Source organism: Acipenser ruthenus, chromosome 7 (genome assembly GCF_902713425.1).
Source record: "Acipenser ruthenus chromosome 7, fAciRut3.2 maternal haplotype, whole genome shotgun sequence".
NCBI classification, from domain to species: Eukaryota; Metazoa; Chordata; class Actinopteri; order Acipenseriformes; family Acipenseridae; genus Acipenser; species Acipenser ruthenus.
This window is the reverse complement of record NC_081195.1, coordinates 26,206,409-26,232,434: the sequence shown is the minus strand read 5'-3', so window position 1 is coordinate 26,232,434 and position 26,026 is coordinate 26,206,409. Positions and strand designations below refer to the sequence as shown.

Genomic DNA, 26,026 nt, shown 5'->3' with positions numbered 1-26,026 from the left:
GGTGCATCACAGTTAAAACAAACAAGAGTGGGTTCGACTTTTTATTGTATCTTTTTTAATCAGTTAAATTGCAAACTGAAAAAAACCGCAGACATGATTATAATGTGGTCATTTGAGGCAGATTTTTGGACAGTACTTTGACGAAAGAAAACACTTAAAAAAAATGCAACCGAGGCGTAAACTGAAAGTCCTCATCGGAGTCTTTTCACTGTAGCGTCCCAACAAAAATCTTACAAAACCTCCAATCGCAAACAGGTATTCCAGAAAAGAGGCGGGATTTTATCATACCACCCAATCATAGTGGGCTAAATCTGGGTGTATTTGATTGATAGGAATTGCTACCAATAATTGAAGGTAAGTGTTATTGAGGCGGGGTTTTAAGCAGATTGACAGTGGATTACCCAATTATAAAGCTGCATTTATGCATGTTTAAATGGGTGCTTTGTTGGAGTTAGTGCTGTTGTTGTAGTTTAGGCCGCAGTGTTTGTGTGGTGTTGGGTTTCCAGTGTATTAATCTGTAAGTATCTCTTTTAAAAATAAACCACCCTTTCAATTTCACGGGGGTATTAAATACGGAAGTATATTGCGTAGAAAATAAAGGTTTTGAAACAGTATTGCATTATTTTGGTTTCTTCATATATTCATTCATTCACGAGTTTCTGTGGAGGTATTGAGTGTGTTTCATTTTCTTATTTTAAATCCGGCTTCATTTTAACACGTTGTTCCGGTAAATGTGTACCAGAAATAGTAGCAACTTAAAAGAAAAAAATATATAAAACCTCTCACACACAGTCCGTGTTAATGTAGTATATGTCTTGACACGATTTTTGATTCTGCCGGCTTATTTACTTTCTTGTGCTGTAGTTTTTATCAAACGCACAACCCGCGCACGCTGTATTATGCTGGCAGAGGGCCTCTAGGTGTTTACTGTGGTTTTGTGCATGCTGTATTTCATTGTTTTGGTCGGTTGGGTGCTTGTAGATCAAAAACAGAATAAGTCATTTCATTTACTGAGATGCCCTTTCGTATTTCTAAGCTTGAGTTTTATTTAGAGGTGTGTGTGTGTGTATAAATTAGTGTGTGTTAGTCTTGGTGCTTACAAAGTAGTAAGTGTACAATGTATTTAATATTCAGAATGTTTAGTATTTTCCACATACAATTGAATGCTGGACACCTGCAGTCTTGTACAGAAATGCTTATTTTGGTAGTTTTATAGAAAGTGGTCGTTTATTTTCCTAAAGTTTGAAATGTGTAGGACACTTTTTGAATTTTAAATTAACCCCCTGGTAAATCATGTATTTCTTGGGTTACAGAAAGAGGTGCATTTGGGAGTCATGGCGATGCAAGATGTTCGGCCCAACCACACCATCTACATCAACAACCTGAACGAGAAGATCAAGAAGGATGGTGAGTCTGGGCTTCACATCAGCACTCTTTGGGTGGGTGGGTGTTATAGGGGAGCAGTGTGTCCTCACATCAGCCCCCTTTGGTGGGTGTGTGTTATAGGGGAGCAGTGTGTCCTCACATCAGCACCCATTGGGTGGGTGTTATATGGGAGCAGTGTGCCTCCACATCAGCACCCTTTGGGTGGGTGGGTGTTATAGGGGAGCAGTGTGTCCTCACATCAGCACCCTTTGGGTGGGTGTTATAGGGGAGCAGTGTGCCTCCACATCAGCACCCTTTGGGTGGGTGGGTGTTCTAGGGGAGCAGTGTGTCCTCACATCAGCACCCTTTGGGTGGGTGGGTGTTATAGGGGAGCAGTGTGTCCTCACATCAGCACCCTTTGGGTGGGTGGGTGGGTGTTCTAGGGGAGCAGTGTGTCCTCACATCAGCACCCTTTGGGTGGGTGGGTGTTATAGGGGAGCAGTGTGTCCTCACATCCAGGACACTGGGTTGGATACTGAATCTTAACTTGTTGAAATCGTTGTTTGTACCATCTAGGCAAATCTCATTCCCTGCACCCAGAACTCCCCTTGCTTTGGTATATTATTAAAATGAGTTTGAGCAGTCAGGCCCTTAGTAACTGTGCTCTGCATTTACGTGATCACACTTCGCCACAGCATAATGGGTCACACCTGTAGGTTTACTGTAAGGGGGGGACAATTTATTTAACGTCAGACTCCAGGTTCTGGATCACTTTAAATGGTGTACTCAATTGCAGGGTTCCCAGAACAAATTAAATTCCTAGAACATAGAAGTTGCCTTCAGTGTGTTAGACTAATCGGCTTAGATCAGCTGGAGCAGGAGTCTGACCACTTTATTAACACATCTTGAGTAGCTATGAAGTACCTGTACAGTGCTGCCTCTTACTGCTATCTAACTTAAACCTAACAAATGTGAAATGCTGAATTAGTGAAGAGCACTTTTTTACAGTAAAAAAATAACAATTTACGTTGACATGGCCTAACAGTGAATTGTATGGTGAATATATATGAAAGTAAATAAAGTGGGACTGGGTGCAGAGCAAGTCAATTTTTGAACTAACACTACATGGCAGGGACCCCCACCCCCCCATGCAGGACTGCGTTTGTAAAGACCAAAGGTGAGAAAGCTGCCGGGTGTTGCTTTTACAGGTGAGGTGAAGCGTGACCTGCAGGTAAATGGAATGAGAGTGAGTCGGTGGGTTGAAGGGGGTTCCTGCTTCCCATGCTTAGGGTTTAGTCTTGTGTAGAATGCATTACTCTTATCTGTGCATGTTAAATGCAAGTCTTGTCTTGCAGTGTTAGGTTAACAAATTTACCTTTTCTTCAGTCATTTCCATTACCTGTAGTGTGAAAACAAAACCTATTTCTCCTCCTTGCTTGCAGAGTTGAAGAAGTCCCTGTACGCGATCTTCTCTCAGTTCGGGCAGATCCTGGACATCCTGGTGTCTCGCTCTCTGAAGATGAGGGGCCAGGCCTTTGTTATCTTCAAGGAGGTGAACAGTGCCTCCAACGCCCTGCGCTCCATGCAGGGCTTCCCGTTCTACGACAAGCCCATGGTAGGTACTGAAGGACTGGGGTCTCCGTCATTGGGGAAATGAGACTAAACCTGCACCAGCCCCAATCAAAATGCTGTAGCTGTGAGCCATACTTGCAAACCCGTAGAACGATTGAGCCCAAGCGTTGCAGTGGGATGCTCCCCCAGGACCAGGTGTTTTTTGACTTGCTAGAAATTCACTAAAAATCTATTCTTTACAGTAGCATCTTAGAAGTGGTGTCATTTATTTATTTTATTTATGTATTCTGCTTAGATGCATGTATAAAAATGCCTTATTCTATGACCCGAGGGACCTTGCAGTACTTCCTAAATTTTTTGTTGAAAAATATTGATGTATTTACACGATCACCATCCTAGAAGCCCACTTCAGTATGGTCCTTTTTTTAAAGGGTTAGATTTTCCTCAAACGGTTCTGTAATTTTAGCTTTGAATTTGAACTCTGACAAGCAAGGAATTGAGGGCAGCTGTGAAAAGGAACTTAAAGCACAGCAAGTAAATATCCAAGAAGTGATTAGGAAAATGTTAGTAAATGGGTTTGAATAAAAATGCAATTTTATAATAAATAAAATGCATCTGTCGTGCAAGAAACGTGAGATTTTACATAGTGACTAGATTCGACTGGATTTTATTTATTTTTTTTAGCTGGATGTACTCTGTTTCAAACAACTGTAGCACAGATTGAAACGGATGAGGCAGACTTGACTCTGCTAAACACTGGAACGATTTGTTTGTGATTTCCCGGCAGCGCATCCAGTATTCCAAGATGGACTCTGACATCATCGCGAAGGTGAAGGGTACCTTCGTGGAGCGGGACAAGAAGAGGGAGAAGAGGAAGGTGAAGGGTCAGGAGGTGGTGGGAGGGAAGAAGGCTGTGCCTGGAGGTGTGGTACCTGTGGCCAGCGCTGTGCCAGCGCAAGTACCGGTGAGAGCCATTTACTTTACTGCACCATGCTTCTAATGCCTTTCCCTTCATACTGGTGCTGCCCTAAAATACTCCACAGCTGCCAAATCACCTGAAGTTTACATTGTGAGCTCTGTCTGTAGAGATGTTTGCAACCTGTAATGCGTCCCAGATTCTTGCACTCAGTGATTGCCAGACTTCAGAAAGTAAAAAAAAAAAAAAAAAAAAAAAAAACTTGACATAGCCCTAGAATACAGAAAGTAAATGTTTGGAATGAAATATTTCTCATTTCCCGAAAGACTGTGCAACATGCATTCATCAAACCAGGTCTTTGCAATCGGGAGGTGTCCTGGAAACTAATCCACAAACATTTCAATTCAGAATTTTAATGTGTTGCTGAGCAAGGAAAGGTTAGCTAAAGTCAATGAAATCGTGGGTTATCACGTTTCCAGGACAACACTCCAATTGTTTACTCCTAAAGCAGATTTTTAAATGACTGGTGTCTTGGCTATAAACTATACACTATTCCTGACGTCCTGGTGATATAACGGGCTTCTGTGTATGACATGATGTGTTCGATTATTGAAATGGTCTTTAGCCATAACTGTTCTTTTTAAAGGGCAAGTCTTTAACTGCTTGGTGGTGTTGTAGGGAATTGATTCTATTCAGAATCTTGATGGTGTTGTGCAGCATATCGATTACACAGTGTCCCCTCTGCAGAGTTGTCCTCATAAGCAGTATTGGTTGTGTGTCTGCCTGTTGCCTCTCTCATGCCTGTCGTGTTTGTTCTTGCAGGGCATGCCGCCCATGAACCAGGCTCCCCGCATGATGCCGATGCCAGGGCAGCCTCCCTACATGCCTCCCCCTGGCATGATGCCTCCTCCTGGGATGGGACCTGGGCAGATGCCCCCTCATGGCATGGCTCCTGGGCAGATGATGCCTGGACAGATGCCTCATCCACAGCAGGTGAGTAGCATGAGATGACTGTCAAACTGTCTTAAGTATTATGCAAATAACGTGTGCTGTCTTCAGCAAACGAAACCATACCTACTAGAGATGGAAATAAGACTCCTGTTGCATAGCAGTTTCACCCTTTAATTTAATATGTTATTGATTTTATATATAGTGGATATGTAACAAGCTCAGGTGCCTTTATTAAACTCTTATTAAAACCAGGAATGGATCAAACTTTACAATCGGAGTCTTAATTTCCATCCCTGATTTAAGTGTCTTTGTAAAGGGGAGTTTTAAATGGGTTTGCAAACCTGCCTTCATTCACCTGTCTGTCCCAGGTACCTGAGAATCCACCCAATCACATCCTGTTCTTAACCAACCTGCCAGAGGAGACCAACGAGCTCATGCTGTCGATGCTCTTTAACCAGTAAGTATCCTGCCCGTTCATATCGGCTCACGTTTCTTATTTCTGTAAATTCTTCTTCTAAGACATCTCTGCAGCGATGGTGGAAACTACTACCCCAGGTCCTCAGCACTATTTGTGTTTTTGTATTTGATTGTAGATACTCATGTTTTGGTTAGTGCCATGTACAGTTTCTTTGTTTTATCTTGGAATTCTAATTTAGCATTTTGATGTAATGGATGAAATACTTCCCTATCTCTGTAAACTGTGCTGTGTCATTTTGATCCTATTTAGACTTCACGGAGTGCAAAAGTAGAGATCCATAGTCTTGTTTCCATCAATTTAATGGAGATGGGGACCCATCTTTTGAAATGCATTACACCCATGTGCTCAGGTTGATGCTCAGTATGTATTTGTGCTGTTTCATGTGTTAATAAATTAAACTTTTGCTAAATGTATTGGGTAAGTCAAGCATTTAGTAGAATAAACATTTAAACCTTTTGTGTGACTAGTCATTTACCAACTGTCCCATGATTTTAGCATTTCTAGTCCTTTTTTTGTTGTGTGTTTCAACATTTGTGTACATTCACATACAATACTCAGTTATATTAGATGCTGAAACCTACTGCTGGGACAAAGATTTGAATATTCGAGCAAACCTGCTTCAAATGTGTTTGGTTGCCAAAATAACTTACTAATTTATATACCAGTATATGAATGAAGCAATGAATATGTCATTGCTAATCTGGTAGAAGTTACACACTTTTCCAGATGTGACATTTTGAAATCCCCAGTTTGTCCCAGCACCATGAAGGCTGTGACCCATCAGTACAAAGCATTTCAAGTTGGAAGTTTCATTTGAGCTTTTTACAGCCTTAAAACGAGCTGATCCTGTGTTGGTCGAGGGAAGTGTGTCTCCTATTGATCCGCGTGTCTCCTCTTCCTCCAGGTTCCCTGGGTTCAAGGAGGTGCGCCTGGTGCCCGGCCGTCACGACATCGCCTTTGTGGAGTTTGAGAATGAGGTGCAGGCAGGGGCAGCGCGAGATGCACTGCAGGGCTTCAAGATCACACAGAGCAACGCCATGAAGATCTCCTTTGCCAAGAAATAAGCAGGGCTCGCCCCGGAACACAGCCTCCTTCTACGTTCTAGTGCAGTTTTATATTGTTGTACCTTGTTGTTTTAAGGTGAGTGCAGGCAGAGAGGGTACAAGAGGTCCATTTTATTATTTTTCTATATGGATTTCTTTAACTTGAGGCCAGCATTTTTCCAGTCCACAGTTAAGATCAGGTCTTGCTTAACTGTGATAACCGAGGATTTAATACCTATTTACTGCTTTCTCCTGCTGCTTAACTTGATTGACCTACAGCACAGGAAAGAACAGGTCTATTGCTATTTGGTTCCCCTCCATGTTCTAAAACCAGGGTGTCCCCTCCTGGTCCTGGAGGGCCGGTGTCTCCTGGTTTCTGTTCCGACTGTGTCCTAAATTGCTTAATTGGACAAATTATTATCAGTTGTTCCAATTAAGTAATTTTAGGGAACAGTTGGAACAAAAACCAGGAGGGACACTGGCCTGTTGCTAATGATGTAAGACTGCTCTTAAAGCTGTGGTTGTCACTCTCCAATAAAGTCTCGAGTGGAAGTCCTGTGCTGGGCTGCTTGTGTGAGTGGGATGATGAAGTGTGCCTGGCTGATAGACTATACTCTGTACAGTTATTTTATAAAGCATTGCACCCAGAGTCTGCCAGACAGACACTGTACCTGGAGCTTTCTGTGTATCCAGCTGTTTTTACAGCTTGGCAATAAAGTTTTTAATTTTTTTTTTTTTACATCTGATTCCTGTCTAAATACCTTTTTATTTATTTTAAACTGAATTTTAGGGTCATTTTAAAAAGGGTCACACTCTATGTGGTTAACTATTATGTTGTGTGTTTTTTTTTGTTTGTTTTTTTTTCTGCCAAATTTGGCCTCATAGGCTTTTCGGACTGCATTTGTCAATCTGAAAAGTTTTAGTATTTCTGAAGGTTCAGTAGTATTTGAGTTCATCACTTTTGAGTGTTACTGATAGACACTTCAAATATTTAACCTTTCAACAACACCTGTGATTTGAGGACCCTCTGTGTGAAAAAGAACAACTGTGGAAGGTTAGCAAAGGGTTAAAGATAATTTCATGACTTAAATGTACCTTGAGTAACTGCACAAAACGCTATCATTTCCATCTCTTTGTTTGTTTTCTAATGATTGCAGTGTGTTGGTCTGTCATCTTGGTTCCAGGGCGTCAACATAGAATTGGTGTCCTCCCGTTTTATTTTATCTCAGGCAATGTTCCGGATTCTATTTGCTACAGGGGGCAAAGTTTAAGAATTGTATTCCTAAATGCTCTGTGTTACATAAAACTGTATGATGTGCCGAGGCGAGGAATGGGTTCCGCAGTTTTTTGGTTTATCTCAATGCAAATGAAATGTGTATTTTTATATTCTGCCCTGGGCAGCCCTTTCATCGCTGCATCTGAAGTCATTGGTGTATATAACTGTTGTCTTGACTTGAACAAAGTGGTCATCTGTTTTTCCCTGTCATGGTTGGCCCACCATTTTGTTGCATTGACCAGCAGAGGGTAGTATTGGATCATAACAAAAGGCAAAGTACAATTCATGTACACCCACCTCTGTATTGAATTAAGACACCATAAATTGTTGTTTTACAGTACACTGCAAAATCAATTATTTTGATCCAGTAAATTCAACATTTTGAGTTTGTGTATCAGCTTCTGGTTTATAAGCCTGTCTGTCTGCTATATGCAGACATGTCACGCTTGTATGTTCACATTTCCTGAGCAGGAGTGAGAAACCTAAGATAACCAAAAGGCCCACAAGTGCAACCCCCAAACTCCCATGAGTGGGCAAGACGCCCCTTCTAACAAGTGTTCTCTGCAATGCACGGGGTTAAAGAAATCTGTTTGCAAACCATGCTTTAGACTGTTGCACTTCCTGGTCACCCTTTCGTTGGCATTTCTCCTGTCAATAACTAATCGACTGTTTCCCCTATTGACTGAGATGCTTTCAGCCAGTAACAAGCTTTGACCCAGAAGACACTGCTGGGGTGAAATGATCCAGTAGGTGCAGGTATAACATATTTCCTGTGAGAGAGGCAGAGGAAATTAAAACTTCTTTTTACCTAAAGTACCAGATTTCATGTTTTTTTTTTTTTTTTTTTTTTAAATTAAAACATATATTTGCAATAACGTGTCTTTCAAAGGTGAAAGAAAGTAAGATAAGGTAGCTAAATCGGGGTCTGTCAAACCTTGGGATCAGCTCCCCTCCTGCCTCACCTAAAACCTTCACTAACAACTCCATCTCCCAGAATGCAAACCTCCACTAACAACTCCATCTCCCAGAATGCAAACCTCCACTAACAACTACATCTCCCAAAAGTCTTCAGTTACTAGGAAACTGCACAAGAAAAAACAACCCAACAAATATTACCCAATCTCTGGCTAGCCCTGTTGTTTTTGCAGCCAATCATAGTAAGAATAAGAAAGATTTGAGGCTACACAGGTTGAAGCGTAAACACCACAGTCCAGCTACAAATCCAACTGGAACCATCGTCAGAAGCAACTGCTAAAAAAAGGTGCCTAATGTGTCACTGTTTTATAACTTATTAATGCATTTCCTTATTTTATTTATCGGTATGGCTTCATATTTAAGTTTGAACATGTTCATTGAGTTTAAGAATTTAATGTTAAAGTAATTAATTTGCTGAGCTGATAAATTTGCAGTAAAAATGGAAGGCTCTTTTTTTAAAGCCTCTCCCATCACCATTAAAGATTGTACAGTATTTATCGAGGTTACTCATGACTTCAAGGTAATGCTGCATTTTACCCCCAGGAAATCCATGTTACTCTCTGTGTTAAAATTAGAGGGTACGTTCCTGCCAGACCCAACACCTTATCTGGAGCGCTGCTTGGGACAGTCTGTTTTTAGGAAACTATTTTGTATGGCTGGCTCTTTAAGAACTTCCTGGTCATCGGTCAAGGGTTGGACAGCTTGTAAAGTTGTGTGTGTGTATAGTCAAAAGTTTACATACCCCAATATAAATGTATAATTTCTAGAAATTTCTCAAACAAAGAATTATAGGAAAAATCTTTTGTAGCAAAAGTTTTGCTTTTGTGGATGAGTTTTGCACATTTTTTTTTGCAAAACTCCAAAAATGCTAATTCAAAAGTATTCATACCCTGACAAGGAAATTGAAAATTAATAGCTAGTTGAGGCACCTTTATCAATAATAACCTCTTTTAAACGATTAGGATATTTGTTAATGAGCTTTTGGCATGATTCTTCAACACAAAATTGTTCCAGTTCATTCAAATTCCGAGGACTTCTCTTGTGCACAGCCGCCTTCAACTCATACCAAAGATTCTAAATCAGATTTAGATCGTGGATTTTGACTAGGCCATTCCGGAACCTTGATTTTATTCTTCTTTAACCATTCTGAAGTAGATTTTGATGTGTGCTTTGGATCGTTGTTGTGTTGGAACGTCCAGTTGCGCTTTAAACCAAGTTTTGTAGCGGAGGGTTTCAGATGATTGGCCAATATCTTTTGGTATGCTTTGGCATCCATTTTACCATGTATTGGAACTACATTTCCTGTGCATTAGAGGAAAAACAGACCCATAGAAGGATATTACCACCTCCATGCTTGACAGTAGGTATGGTGTTCTTTTCTTTGTAAGCCTCACCAAATGTTCTCCAGACGTAACGACTATCGGCGTGACCAAATAGCTTGGTTTTTGTTTCACCACTCCACAAAACCTTTGACCTCAACTCACATCCATCATTCAAATGGCATTTTGCAAACTTTAAGCGATTGTCTTTGTGACGTTTTCCAAAGTGGCTTTTTCCTTGGCCTGCGACCATGCAATACTTGACCTATGGTTGTAATGGAAACCACCTCCCACTTGCAGCCAATTCACTTTGAATATCATTGGCAGTCAATCACGGATGTAACCTTCCTCACAATTCTTCTGCTTGTTCTTTGTGAAAAAACCTTCTTTCTTCCAGACCGAGGGAGCGTTGTGACAGTACCATGAGTCTTATACTTCTTGATAATAGAACCAATAGCTGAAATTGGGATACTCAAATGCTTGGAAATCTTATCGTATCCTTCTCCAGCTTTATGACAATAAATAATGTTCTGCCCATGGTCTTCAGATAGCTCTTTACTTTTTCCCATATTGACTTATTGGTAATGACAGCAATCATCCTACGCCTAACCTTTTTATACTCTCCAAGACAGTTCACCTACAATCCAGCATTTTCTAGACTTTTCTAGAATTAGGTTCATCTTCTGCAATTTCTAGCACCTTGTAGACAATACTATCATATAATCAAATGGTATGAATACTTTTGCAAAAATGCTTAAATAAATGATAGTAGATGCCTATTTCTTGTAACTTTTTTTTCTTGTAACTGTATATATTGTAATCGGGCAGGGAGGGGGTTAAAATCCTCCCTGCCAAACACACGTGCAAATGTGTGGTATTGTTAATTGTGAGTGCAGCTTTGTTATAATATATATATATGTATGTATGTGTGTGTGTGTTTTGTCTGCTGCCACAGTTGATCGATCTACCTTGCCATAGCAAATGCAATTGTTCCTTTTGAAGTCTGCTTTCAGACTGAACAGAATACTGTAATTCAATCCCTAAAACTCTCAATATAATAACCCTTTGATAATTCCATATCGTGGCATTTCGGTTTGAATTAAACGTGCTTGACATTTGCAGCAAGACAGCAAATGACTGACCTTGTGCAAACTGGGAATAACCTTTTCTTCTTGGTATTAACCCCTAATTTACTGCAGCGATTACTGATTATTCATCACATGGATTCCCCTACATATGTGGTTGTCCATCTGCACTTACCCGAACAGTTTCACACGTGCTCATGTTTCTAGTGATGAGCAGGATTTTGTCATGAAGTCTTTGGCTATGATTTTCCATTGAAAACGCTTGTAGCACTAGGAGATATATACTTTACTAACTGTTCTCACCGAGACCAGCTGAGACCATCATTCTTTAGCTACTGCTTTCTCTCACCTCTTACTAAAGCTGCTTGTATTTATTTACTCTCATGAGCTTTTCGCTAGTCGCAGTACAGTTACACTGCACTGATGAGCCCCAAACAGCGTGAAACATGCCTGCAATTGCTGTACTCTGACTTTGAAAACACTGTCAATGTAGAAGCCTTTTGGTGACTTTCACACGATTTGATTGGAACTTGTGTACTGATGGTCCAAAAGGGTCCATATCATTCTCATTCCCAGAAAGGGTTTGTGGCAGTGGAAACACAGATTCACATGCGTGTGGCAGTGGAAACACAGATTCACGTGTTTGTGTGCTTTTGTGGCAGTGGAAACACAGATTCACGTGTTTGTGTGTTTTTGTGGCAGTGGAAACACAGATTCACGTGTTTGTATATTTTATATTTACGGCTGTGGCAGGGGATGTATGGACTGACCTTCATGTTTTATTTGTCTTCAGTATTGGCACGTGAACAAGTTGATGTTTCAATATATAAAGGACAGCACAGTTATTTATTTATGCAGTATATTCACTCTACATTTCATCCATATTTTGCAAAATAGTCCAACCCGGTCTTATTGACTGAAAGCGATAATAAATAGAAAGAACAATGTATTATACTAGCAAGAAACATCTTTGTTGCAGGTATGACCAGTTCATTTGTTGGTGTATGAATACTTCTGTTAAAAGTTGCATCATCTTTGAAGATTTGCAGTTATATAATTTTTCCCAACGCAGCTTTAAACACACGCCTTATCATAATACATAGCCTATTAAGTTGGTGCATTTGTAAAGTTGTTGTTTTTTTTTTTTCCTGTTACACAGGCATTTGCAGCTGACATTTCTCATTTGTTTTTCCTGAATGCAAAGCTATTCAATCCTGAGAAAATGGTGCAATCCTTCACCTTACAAATACTGCCGTGCATATAAAACGTCACTTTGGTTTTATGGTAATGACTCTAAATCAGTGTGGGTAAGAGAAATGGAGAGAGGCTTCCCCTTTCAGGTCCGCAGGTAAGAGAAAGAGAGATATCAGCTGTTCTATTGCTGATATCAGTAATGTTTTGTTGATATCAAAAATAGAAATTTTGATAGCAACAATTCTCAGTGTTATTTTTTATATCAAAAATAGATTTGTTGATATAAAAAATTGAATATTGAATGTTACAACAGCTTGCCATAGACTATGACAAAGAACCCACCCAGCTCTGAGGAGATATTGGGTAATTGCAATGTAAAACCCTTTTCACACTGGCATGCTCTACCCGGGTCAGAACCTACCCGGGTCAGGACCCGGTGTCATGCGGGTCGGGTATGTGATTTCACACTGCTTTTGATAAAGCAGGGTTGATCTGAGTAACAGACGCAAGGACACAACGCGCGTATCAATGCCCTGGAAGCAGCTTGTTACTGACGCTTCCATCCAAGCTTCTCTGGATTGAACCGTCGGCACAAATGTTGATTAGAGCAAATGTTTCTTCACCCCTGCTGCAATCTGGCTCATGCTGTGTCTCAATCAACAAAAATATGGGTAAGCAGAAATGTTCCTTGCGGAAGTGAAACCTTCACGCAGGCCTGGCTGTTTGTTATTGCATCGGCTCATGAATGACCGTCATGCATTTTCGCTCAACCCGGGTCAAAGCGTGTCAACCCACATCCTGAGGTGGGTCGCTGGGACCTCGGTCAACCCGGGTACGACCCAGGTACGTGATTTCACACTCCGCGTGATTGTGACCCGGGTAGCCAGAACCCAGGTCCGGACCTGGGTAGGAGTGCCAGTGTGATAGGGGCTTAAGGTTCTGGTGGGGCCTATTCCGTGTAGCACAAGAAGCGTGTGTATTCTGTCGTGTCTGGAAATCTTGGATTAACTGAAAAATAATCACGGGAAAATAAACTATTTCCAGTAAAATTATGGATTAAGAAAATGGTTAATAGTTTTCTTAACTCAAATATATTCAGTCAGTACCTTATTACTGTAAATAAATTATTCTATAAAGACATAGATTTTGTAGTTTGGGACTTTATTTTTTGAGTAGGCACTGCGTTTTCTTGAGAAAGTTGCGACCTTGGTGGTGGGTGATCTGTGTGCTTTTTTGAGGGCGATATGATTGTGTGTTTATGTATCCATTCTCCTGTTGTTGGCTGGGGTTTCACACTGCTCTCTTTGATTGACAAAATCAAAGAGAGCTTTATCTGGTCGGGTTGCGTGGGTCCGTTCCCTCATATTTACATTATGAAAACAATAACGCAATGGGGACCGAGGCCAACACAATGGAACCTGGCGAACCCGAGCAAGAAAGACGATTGATAAGCGTTGAAAAAGAAATTATCGTTCCGACGGCATAGGCATATACAAAATGTATCCCTATCTCTGATACCACGACACCAAAACGAGGTAAACTGAAAGAAAACATTACTTTGTTTTTTAAAACATTTGGAAACTGCTGGCTTTTATTAAAAACAATATACTGTAGCGCCTATACTAATACAAAAACATCAGCATTTTTTTAAATATAGTAGTAGTCGGCCGCGTATAAAAACTAAAGCAGCAAAACCTGCTCAAAATAGGTTGACTGGACACACATCACAAACGGTTAAAGTAAGAAACTCCATGTCTGACGGCAGTGGTCGCCTCGAATGTACTGGTGCTCACTGGACTAGAACGCCTGCACCAATAGACTCGCCCGCAGATGGCGCTCTACACACGAGTATATTGTTCATTTGGACGGAGTTCCCAGGACACACGGTCACATAGTCTCCGGTTTATGGCGATCAATTAACAGTCTCGGCATGCACCCGTCCAGTCCCGCTATGCTAATGAACAAACTCTGCTGAACGAGGTACTGTATTGCATCCTTTAAAACAGCAGTGTCAAAGGAAGTGAATGAAAGATCGCAGAGCAGCCATCTGTCTTGCTTTTCAAGAAGTTCTAAAGCGTGTTCTAGGCTGCTGTTCATTCAATGCCTATATACTTAACATTCACGAGTATCTCGCTTATTTAGGATGTTACTGTTCAGCTATTAGTTTAGCCATGCACTTTATCAGAAATGAACCTCGTTGACAGTCCTGTTTGTTTATATAGTACTCGAAGGTAGTTGCAGCTAAACCCAGATCGTTTAGACATCTTCAACATGGTCTTATAAGGGAATTCACGCCTTCAATTTGTATGCACAGTTTAGTTTTTTGAAATAGTTTGAAATAGCAGGGTAATTTACAAGTTAAAGCAAGCAGTATTCTAAAGATAGAGATCGGGTTTATCGCAAGCCAAGGGCTGAAACTGTGAAAGTTTTTGAGCCTCTGTATAGAACCCACAGGGCTTCCATGAACACTGTAAAGAGCCATTCGTCTATACTGAACACAAGAGGATTCTGTATTGGAACAGCATTGAACCACAGGTTTGGGGTAAGCCCTTCATTCCACGACCCCTGCATTGTGCGCTCTGAAAAAATAACCGCATGACAGAGGCGCTGCACATTTGTGCCGTTTTGCCTTGCAATGATTTGTCGCTGTTTTATATTGGAATGGCGCTGTATTCTTTTGCCTGGGTGCCGTGCACCATGTGCCTGTTATTGAGATGCATTTGCTCGTAACATGTCCACTAGAAACGACTACTTTATAAAACAAATTCAATGAAAAAAAAAAAAAATCTGAAAACTTGTAATGACTTCATCATTACACACACAGACTAGTCTAGAAAGAGCATAAGGAAGAAGCGCCGCCCTCTCCTTCCTGCCTTTCCCATAACGGATTCGCCGGCGTGAAACACCCTCCCTCCCTCTTGTGAGAAAGCTAATGTCTTTAGCATAGTCTGCCAGGGCGCACACGAGAGAGAGAGAATTAGGATGAGAGCGCTGGTCCAACAGGCAGGAACGCGCAAAGGTTCTTAGTGGCTGCTTCCAATGTTAACACCGGAGGGACGAAGCGAGTACAGAAGCTTGACTGGACCCGGGGGAAGAGAACGCTGGAATTATAACTAGGACGGTATTTATGAATGACAAACTAACAACGCAAAAAGCAATCGCTGATAACCGACGTCTGAAGGGCACCCGGGGTCGGGGTCGGGGGGGGTGGACTTCAAAGACACAAAAGAACAGCCGAGGAGCGATGTGTGAAAGGGAGTTGCGGCACCTGACAGCAGTGTGTGCCGTCCTTGTGACTCTGCACGCTCAGGTGAGTGAAGCGGTCTTAATTAATAAGCGCTATTTTCAGACTGTAACCCCGCTTAACTTTCCTCTTAGGTGCTTCAGTCTGTGCGGTGCGCTAGGGCTGTAGCAACTTTTCCCTGCTGAATGTGCACAACGTTTAATATATATATATATATATATATATATATAATATATATATATATATATATATATATTTAAAGGCCCTATATTATTAGGCTGCAGGAGATAAGACAAACACCTGTTATTTTTGTTATTTTGCACATGTAACCCCTTAGCTTGACACGCCCCGGACAAGAAACGGGACCTCAAAATGACGGGTGTGTGTGTGTGCCCCGGACAAGAAACGCGACCTCAAAATGACGGGTGTGTGTGTGTGTGTGTGTGTGTGTGTGTGTGTGTGTGTGTGTGTGTCCCGGACAAGAAACTGGACCTCAAAATGACGGGTATGTGTGTGTGTGTGTCCCGGACAAGAAACGGGACCTCAGAATGACGTGTGTGTGTGTGTGTCATAATTTAATTTTGTGTTGAAATGTAAACTGTCCAGTAATTTCACAGCGCAATTTCGCTTTAAGCTTTTGTTTGGTTTATTTCCTTATGTTTTTGCGCAACAGGCTCTGTTGCGGAGTGTTTTTAAGAGATGCCTTAGAAACTGCATCCCTGCAGTTTATTGCGTGCGCGCACTTGTACAGTACAATACAAATACACAGGGTGTGTTTTAAAACGCAGACCCGACCCAGCCGCCACCCTGATATCCCGTGTAAACCGATTTCGGGAATGGTCAGATTTCAATAGGTATGGAGATCAAATCTTGTCATTTATTAATATGGTCCAGGTACCGCTGAACGACTGTTGCAAATTGAGGGGAAAAAAAAGATCAATTTCAGATTCACCTCTTTTGTTTTATATATATATATATATATATATATATATATATATATATATATATATATATATATATATATATATATATATATATATATATATTTAGCTCAAAGGACAGTCTGAAGAAGCTTATTCTTTATACATATTCAGCTCACTTCTGGTGCAAGTGGGACATTCTGCTGGACATATACCAAATTCTAAGGACATGTAAAAGGGTAAATAAAACAAACTCGGAAGGAACTACATTTTGGTCCGCCTTGTAATTTCAAGTCCTAATTCGGATCTGGTCCAAGGTACTGTACAAACACGAGGCAAATTTAATTGTTTCTCTATCGGTGTCCGAATGGAAACCGTTCCAGCGTCATTGTGAGCACGGCTATATTGAGAATTATTGTACAGTACAATTATATAGCGCACATGTGTTATATAATTAACACAGTGTTTATTGCTTCGCACAACAAATAACTATACGAACGTTATGTACTAATGACTTAGGCAACTGATTAAAAGAGCACCGACAATTTATGAGCCATACATATGACTCAACCAGTTACTTGCGTTTAATAATTAGCCAACATGGCGATTTCCCCCTTTATATCTTTGGTGGACTTTTACACTGTTAGTAACCCACGTTTAATAATGCAACATAGTGTTTTCTTTTTCATTAGCTTTAATCTAAGAATAAAGACTGTTGAAGAAACGAGACTTTCACCCCGATCTGTCCTATCTGCTCTACTTATTTCCGCATTCCCTTTTCAGGCAACAGGTCTCTGTCAGTATATGTATATACATAGAAGACTGTATACAGTACTGTACCATACGTTACAAACGTACCCAATCCACGAGTGACAAACCACTCTTACTGGCCGTTCTGAACTTGATCAGCTTGCATCTTACACAGCACCCAATTCTATAAAACACATAGGAATAATGAAACAGTACAGCTCATTTTAATGTCCCGTCGTTGCCATCTTATACAAAGTAAATGCGTTCTCAGAGTCTTGTATTTGTGTATTTATAGCATCACAAGGTCTGTCTAAAAACAGTTTTCATGTATTAAATACACTGCTTGGCCACTTTATTAGGTCCTGTATATTGGGCTACTGTTTGCTCTGATCCCTGCTTGACACTGTAAGACTCCACAAGGTGCTGGAAGGTTTCTCGAGGGATGCTGATCCATTCAGCCATTAATATTTCACACAGCTGGTGCAAAGAGGCAGGCCAAGGATCGTGATGATGGTGACGTGTCAATCAAGTTCATCCCACACATGCTCGGTTGTATTGATAGCTGGGAGGAATTGCGAATGAAGTCTCTGACATGCTCTTTGGTGGACGGATGCATTATATTCACCAGGGCACTTGGTTTGCAATAATCCTTAAATAAACTAATAGCAGCTTCATAGTGCTGCAAGGATCATCTCACATGATCTACCTAATCTGCATCTTGGGTAGACCCTAATAAAATGGTCAGGCAGGGTATAAGTGTTTTACAAAAGCGTAGTATCCAGAACAGACACCCTCTGCAGATCCCAGTTTGAGAGCCACTGGTGTTATCTATCAAAACACTACATACAATCTTTAACTCAGTTTTATTTCCCCTTCACAAATATAGTGCAGACTGAATTTGCTCTTTTCTGCACATTAGCATAACCACATCCTCACAGTCCCTTCACTGGGGATCTTTTTGTTTCGAGACTTCCTTATTTTCGCTTTGGCAATACTTTTCCTCTCCCAACACTATGGATTCGCGTCCTTCCTGTATTACAAGTAATAGCATTGTTTGTTGACCATAGGGAACTATGTGCGGTCAGGAGGTGGGGTCCTATTACCTGTAACGCAGGAAGGCAGTGAATGGGGAGTACTTTCATCAATGTATTGTGTTGTGGTGGGGTGGGTGACCTTCGCCCGAAGAGAAAATAAAGGAAACCCAAGAGGAAAGACATTTATTTTATAGACTTGATTATAGCAAACTGTGGCTTCCTTGATTAAGCATATGTATGTGTGTGTGTGTGTGTGTGTGTGTGTGTGTATATATTTCCAGGGTGTCTGAAAGTGTGTCTGTCACTCCCCTAAGCTTTGTGCTGTCTGCACATTTTACAAGCTTGCTAATTCTCATTGATGTACTGTGGCAAAGTGGCTTGCAGTGTACAGGTGCAGGAGTGATGCGGTCATTAAATGAAAAGGCAGACAACGGTAATCCCAGTGCAAGTGGTTTTTATTTATAATCCAGGTCTGGCGACCATGAATAATATTTCCCAGGCAATACCCAGCAATGCACTGTTCTAAATAACGGAATTGCAGTTCCAAACAATAAACACAGTCAATAGTACACACACAATACACAAACACGGTCACCAGTCCTGCGTGAGTGCTGTAGTGCTCGTGGTGCTAAATACAATCGCGGTGACAAGTGAAGTGCTGTCCGGGTTGGTGCTGGCCTCTGGCGACAGCTCCGGACGTGTTTAGCCGTCTACTAAATAACAAGCAACAATTAGAGACAAAACAAACACTCCTGATACGATTTCACAAAACACAGGTCCTTCCAGGTTGTTTCTTTAACCAAAACGAAGGAACAGATTACGTCGCTTCATCCCCTATTTGTACCGTCACTCATGACCCCTTGGTAAACGATTGCAGCAGCTCCTCCAATCCGCGGCTGCCACATCGTTTCCCTTCTGGGTCGATGAGTTAGTGCACCGAATCTCCGCCCCCCTTTCTAGATGACCGACTTTTTAACCCTGGGAATGAAGCGTCAGGCCAAACAGTCCAGGGTACTCTGTTCCTGTTAGCGCCCTCACAGGTCGGGAGGGAGATTTACGACCAAAGATCATTCTATTTCCGTCACATGTACATAAGAAACAGCAGGGATCCAAGCGCGGGTCCCTGCGGTACCCCGCTGAGTGCATCGTCCCAACTAGAGTTTAGGGTGCTGTGCGGTGCAAACTGATATCCACAAGGTTCTCTCCTTACAGAGGCTTTCTGCTTCCTATGTTTCAACCAGTGATGTATCCACTTGGACGTCTTTTTTTTCCCACCGATTTCAGTTTGAGGATTAGACTTTCGCCGCTTTGTCAAAGGCTTGTTGGTATATTGTCTCCCACATCCTTTCATAGCCATCCTTTTTCGACATGTTCTTTTTTGGAATCAGTGTTGGCTGTCTCCTACGACGTTGTTACTATATAGATACTCCCTAGTTTACCTCTATTGCTACCTAAAGTATCTTCTGTTATCAGCGGTTTAAAGGGCTGCTTTATTCATTCTCCTATAATTGAATTCCCTTGTAATCTTGCAGATATTTATAAAATGGAGATGATATACAGTGTCACGTTAATGATATAAAACAGGGTGCACAGCATTCAATAATTCTCTCACCTCGTATCATTCATGTTGTGTGGGTTCCAATTTCCTGTCTTGTTTCTGTTTTCATCACATCCGTGACACTGAGCTCGAAAAGGTTTATAGCAGTAATTTCTCAATTAAAGTCCATTACAGGATGTTTCTAGTTATCTAGAGATTTTTGCATCTTTGTGGCATCATCCATTCACAGCACAAGACACTCTCCTAATGTAATGCAAACATGACATATTGAAGACGGTCTCCTTATACCCACTAGACCAGGAGTCTCCAACCCTGGTCCTGGAGAGCTACTGGGTTTTCTGGTTTTCGTTTCAACCGAGCTCTGTTACTTAATTGCACCAATTATTGAATTATCAGGATTGGGGCTCTCCAGGGCCAGGGCTGGAGACCCTTGCCACTAGACCATGATTAGGGCAGTATTTTAAGAATTCAATTGATAACTGTTTCGCCATTCGTGCCTCTCAATCACAACTGAAAAACATGTCAATAGCAAAACTGATTTCATTTTCAGTTTTTTTTTTCTGTGAAACAACTAAATGGGCTTTTAAATCGTCTTACTTTTTCATTTCAAAGCAGAAGTGACTCATCTTTATTAATTTAAATACAGTTACGCATAACAATTGTAATCGTGTGTCCAGCACAAAACAACTGTACCTTTCATTATAGCTTTAATAAAGATGAGTCGCTTATTAACATGTTGCAATCTCGTATGTACGTTCTGCTTGTAAATGAAAAATTAAAGCTTGGCCAATTTAAAAGCTCATTTTAGAAGCAGAGAACTATTTTAAAATAAAATGAAACAGATGATTAATTAAGCTACTTGTTAGTTCAATTAAGGATTTAGTTAAGTAACGGAGAGCTCGGTTGGAATGAAAACCAGAAGACACAGGGCGTCCCGAGGACCGGGTTTAAACAAGTTTGGTCACATTTGGTCAAGCAGTTTTCTAGATACAGTGAACACCTGTCTAGTTAAGCCTCTCTACATTATGGCATTCTGTATAATTGAGCCTAATCTTTGGGTCCCAACCAAATTCCTATTGAAATGAATGTTGGGATCTCCTCTACAATTCCAAACCTGTCTCTTCTGGAATCCGGCATGACTTCTCTTGTCTAAAATTCAATGTAAATGTTAGGCACTGAGTCATACGATAATAAATAAGTTTATCACACACACACACACACACACACACACACCTCCCACAGGTATGGCACAGCTGCAATACGATCCTTCTTTACATAATGGCAAACGTACATTTAATACAGTCCTGGAGTTACAGGGTATACCTGGACCCTACTTCGACTGGATGCACTAAAATGACGTTTTTCAAAGTGTTCAAATAGTTTGCCATTTTTGGCAGTTTTTTAGGTAAAGTATTAGAATTACAGTTGCTCTGTATACCAGCATGCTGTATAATCCTGCACAGTTTTCTGGTCCCAAGGGGTGCTGGGATAAACAGGTTTTACTGTGTGTGAAAAACTCATTTTGTAATGCAGTCAGTGATTCAATCAATGTGATGCACTCCCAAGTAATTCAGTCCAGACTGCTCTGGACTGGGTTCATAGGGATGCATATCCCAGCCATGTTAGAGGGCTGTAGTGAGCTGCTTGCCCTAATGCCATGAAACTGGCTGAGGAACTTCTTCATCACAAGTTATTGAGAGGCTCACTGTCTGTACATCACACTTAAACTTGAACATGGATCTAGAGATGCGCTTATTTAATTGTGATTGCATTTAGCCTGACCATACTTCAACACACCTTAGTGACAGTACCAGGAGCTGGGGGTACATGAACGCATCTGTTTATCTGTCTGCATGTCAGTTTACATTTTCAGTCATGTTACTGACAGCTCTAATTTTGAATTCACAGCCGTGGCACTGCCCTGCTTCATTGTTAAGCTTGCTCAAATTGCTGTGCAATGGGAGTCCTGTTTCTATCACTGTACAGTAACTGCTGCTAATTAAAATAAGCTTCGTCACTATATCATGTGTGTGTCAGGGTCTTGTTACAATTTGTAACAGAGATTACCAAATGTGACAAGGCTTTATAGGAGATTGACTGAGCTCCAGTAATTCAAAACCTGACACTGCTCAGTGATTCCTCCGGTTATGAAGTCAGGGGCCTCCTGTGTGAAAGTGTGATTGTTTAGTAGCTGCTGTTCACCGTGGGCTAAGTGTAGTCTAACAATCCAGACCTGAAGCCAGCTCTCCTAGTCTCAAAAGCTTGTGCAGTGAAAATGGGATTAACATGACGTATGATTCTCTCACCCACGTATCCTGGCATTTGGTTTCCGATTCTTGTTTTGTTTTTGTTTTTCATTACGTCCTTGAAAGTTTTAGCTTAAGGTTCCTAGCAATACGTTCTCTACTAAAAACCATTACAAGAGGCTTCTTTTAGTTTGTCAGTGTGAGATGAAAGGTAAGAGAGAGAGACTCATTTAATTATTAGTCCCCCTTCTAACCCTCTGCGAGCTTCCCTGCTGACAATTGCTGGTGAGTTAATTGCTGCTGGTTACGAGATGCAATTAACGTGTGATTTTCTACAAGGAAGCTCGCACAGGTGAGACTAAGGATCAAATTAGTCTCTCTCTCTCTCTCTCTCTCTCTCTCTCTCTCTCTCTCTCTCTCTCTCTCTCTCTCTCTCTCTCTCTCTCTCTCTCTCTCTCTCTCTCTCTCTCTCTCTCTCTCTCTCTCTCTCTCTCTCTCTCTCTCTCTCTCTCTCTCTCTCTCTCTCTCTCTCTCTCTCTCTCCTAGCTTTAGTCACACACTAATGAGGCAAACAGCCCTTGTGGGGAAGGGAACTAAAGGGGTATTTTTGTCAGACCAAACAGACCTGGACAATCTGATTTGGTGAAACCGTTCCAGCTGCCTGATGTGGTCTGCTCGGGGTTTAATTCCACCCTGTGAAACATGGCTGTGCCCTACAGCTACAGGTATTTTAGGATTGAGACATCATTTAATATATATATATATATATATATATATATATATATATATATATATATAAACACAATTTTTATATTTTATTTAACATCATGTAATTACAGAAACTACAAAATGATATCGCAAAAGTCTAGAGAAGCCATAATAGTAGGCTACTGTATTTCATGTTAGATTTTGAAATGTCACATTTTTCAATTTGTCAGTTTTATAAGTATATGGAAAACTGCAAAGCGATATGTAATTCAATATGTTAATGTAACATTATTCAGCAGGTTTCATTTGACTTTATGAAGCAAAATGTGTTAGTTCTATATATAAGGGATGCTTTTGGTCATAGCTGTAGTGTTGATTTAATACCAATGTTTAAGTGCTCAGGAAATGAAACGGAAGCTGGCAGCCCTGGCTAGGATTGGCTCATAAGAACAGGAGCACATTCCCGATGGAGAGGAGGCCGTTCAGCCCATCAGTGCTCACCCGGTTCCCAGCAGCTGAGCGATCTCAGAACTTTGTCAAGTTCTGTCTCAAAGGATCCCAGTGATTCAGCATGAACACCAGCATTTCATAGACTTCCATTTAAACACGCATACCTGTAAATACTGCACCTCTTTATATGGTATTCAAAGCTATTTACGGTTTAAATGAGTGTTGGCATGGCTCTGGTGAATATGGCTTTGCTGTGATTGAACTCTCTCCTGTATTTGCATGAAGGGGGAAGGTCAATCACTTTCCTAGTGATAAGGGTAATCACACTTCCAAACACAATGCAATTTAGTCAAGGTGAATGCTCCAGGATTCCCCAGTGAAATTAAATGACAGTGTTTGGCTGCCATTATGCACTGCTATAATCAAAGCAGGTAATGATTATCCAGTTATATGGCAGATTCATTTTTGACGACTGAACCAGAAGCACATTTGTCCATCCCATTTTTGCTTCTTTAGTTTTCCTTTTTCTTGTATTGCATCTTCCATAACTATGTGGTAATATTTGAAATGATAAAATAAACTTGCAATAATCCATGATCAACGTTTTGTCTTGACGGCTCTCTCCCTGTCTTCACTGAAGACACTGAGAAAGACTTGTAGTTCACATTGAAGTTTCTTGTTTTCGTTTGGTTTTCATTGTAATTTAAATTTTTAATTGATATTTATTTGACATTTTTATTTTTGTGAGATAAAAATGTATGTCATGTATTGGTTATTATGAGGTATGTAATGATTCACCATGCTGGTGCTGCAGTGTGTTGCTCAGACAGTGCTCCCTGTTGGCCTGTGCTGGTGCTGCAGTGTGTTGCTCAGACAGTGCCCCCTGTTGGCTTGTGCTGGTGCTGCAGTGTGTTGCTCAGACAGTGCCCCCTGTTGGCCTGTGCTGGTGCTGCAGTGTGTTGCTCAGACAGTGCTCCCTGTTGGCTTGTGCTGGTGCTGCAGTGTGTTGCTCAGACAGTGCCCCCTGTTGGCCTGTGCTGGTGCTGCAGTGTGTTGCTCAGACAGTGCCCCCTGTTGGCCTGTGCTGGTGCTGCAGTGTGTTGCTCAGACAGTGCTCCCTGTTGGCTTGTGCTGGTGCTGCAGTGTGTTGCTCAGACAGTGCCCCCTGTTGGCTTGTGCTGGTGCTGCAGTGTGTTGGTCAGACAGCTCCCCCTGTTGGCCTGTACTGGGTGCTGCAGTGTGCTGCTCCTTTGGGACTGGCTTCTATGTCACAACCTGAAGCCTGCAGGCTGAGCATGCTAGTGCACGCCTCAGGCTGGGAGGCAGGGAGGCTAGCTGGCTCTGAGGCTGGCTCGATGCAGGGTCACCGGTGTTGTCGGTCCTCAAGAGGGTACCCCCGCACCCCCACCCCGAGGGTCTTGTTAGTCTGCCGGCAGGTGTTGTGTTCAGTTTAGGAAAACAAGAACCGGATTCTACTTCCTTTATTGGAATTAACCCCTTGCTGGCTGATTTTCTTTTTTTAAAGCAATAGAATAAACAGAAAAGGAAACTTAAAAGTGCTGTAACATGCTCTTAAATCAAGCGGTAGTTTTAGCACTGATTTTTTTTTCTCTGCTCCATCCCTTATCCTTCCTCTATTAGAAATTAGCCATCATTTCTCTTCTTTCCAGCCTCCGCAATGAAATAAAAACAGGTCACTTAGAAACAGCAAGGGAACCCCCCTCTCTTACCTTCTCTCTGTGAAATTCAGGAAGGTACTGTAGCCCATAGCTGACACCAGTCAGACTGGTATTAGACACCTGGAGGCTGTAAAAAGTGGCAAGCGTGCCACTATCCCTCTCCTTGTTCAGACAGACTGCGAGGCTGCTATACAGGCAGTCAGTGAGTGGAGTGTTATAGGAGATCCATAGAGAACACATGCATGCATTGCTTTGGGAGAATGCCTAATGTCCGTGGGTTTCGGTACAGTCCTTGTAAAAGAAGTTCTGCACAATGCCCATGGTTGCACTATGTATGGGTTACCAAGGTTTGCCATGTTTTTTATATGCTTTGCCATACCTCTCTTGGCTTTACAATGCTTACTTATGCTTTACCATGCTTTCTCTGTGGGTCGTTGCAATTCGCTTTGCTTTTACTATGGGAAACTGGGTTGGATTGAAATGCCAGGTCCCCAGCAGTAATTTCCCTGTTTTTCTTGATTATGTTAGCTCATGGTTTCACAGTTATCAGGTCAGAGGCGTGGCAGGCTGTGAATAGCTCAAGGGTTTTGGAGAAGGCGTCAGTCTGTCAGTGGAGTCGGATGGCTGTGTTAACAGGACTCCCAGGAATGATAACCAGTCCAGTCTTCTCACCTTACATTAGCATAACAACTTTCTCACAGTCGTTTGTTTTTGTTTTGCTGGAGATGTTTTTCCACTTTCCAAAGCTTGTTTTCACTTCGGGGGTGAAGCTGTTTTTCTCCAGCCAGCATGCTAGAGGCCTCTGTTTCTACCAGGGAAGCGTTTTTCCACTTACAGTAAAGCGCAGAGCTCAATTCTGTTTTTATCTTCTTCAAGAGCCTCACATCCCACTATTGTGTTGTTTTAGTGTCTGGACTTATCAATGATGCCGACACTTTCTGTTTCTTTAAAGACTTTTTTTGAGTTTTCAGGAATGTTTTTTTTTTATGAGTATTTATGAACATGTTCATAGTTCAAACAGTTATTTTAAAACTGAGAATAAACTTCTAACCTTAATTCATCAAAATGGATTTTAACAGTCCTTAACACCATAAAACAAGAACATAAGAAAATATACCAGCGAGAAACTTACATGCTCGTCCAGCTCCTAGTTGCTGGTTTGATCTCAAAACGTTAACAAGTTTGGTCTTAAAGGATCCTAATGATTCAGCATCAACAACATGAATAGGTAGCCCATTCCATCCCCTCACCACTCTGTGTGTG

At 41.4% G+C, this 26,026-nt stretch overlaps 2 protein-coding genes across 2 annotated transcripts in view; both read left to right on the top strand.

Annotated features, from left to right (window-relative positions):
* Positions 1–423: 423 nt before the first annotated feature.
* LOC117415188 (U1 small nuclear ribonucleoprotein A-like) lies at positions 424–7,064 on the top strand. Its single transcript, XM_034025214.2, has 7 exons — positions 424–517; positions 1,314–1,407; positions 2,808–2,980; positions 3,725–3,901; positions 4,676–4,846; positions 5,173–5,261; positions 6,187–7,064. Exons 2-7 carry the CDS (start codon positions 1,335–1,337, stop codon positions 6,344–6,346), a joined length of 843 nt encoding a protein of 280 aa, XP_033881105.1. The 5' UTR covers positions 424–517; positions 1,314–1,334; the 3' UTR covers positions 6,347–7,064.
* An 8,026-nt stretch (positions 7,065–15,090) lies between these two features.
* Positions 15,091–26,026, top strand: part of LOC117414907 (protein jagged-1-like) — a 71,861-nt gene continuing 60,925 nt past the window's right edge. Inside the window, exon 1 of the mRNA XM_034024758.3 lies at positions 15,091–15,484. Within this exon, the coding sequence (XP_033880649.2) occupies positions 15,302–15,484 (183 nt within the window). The 5' untranslated portion in view covers positions 15,091–15,301. The remainder of the gene's footprint in view (positions 15,485–26,026) is intronic.

Coding starts and splice junctions, on each gene's coding strand:
- LOC117415188 (XM_034025214.2), top strand. CDS start 1,335: ATGGCGATGCAAGATGTTCGGCCCAACCACACCATCTACATCAACAAC. Junction 1,408..2,807: donor CGAGAAGATCAAGAAGGATG/GTGAGTCTGGGC, acceptor CCTTGCTTGCAG/AGTTGAAGAAGTCCCTGTAC. Junction 4,847..5,172: donor AGATGCCTCATCCACAGCAG/GTGAGTAGCATG, acceptor TGTCTGTCCCAG/GTACCTGAGAATCCACCCAA.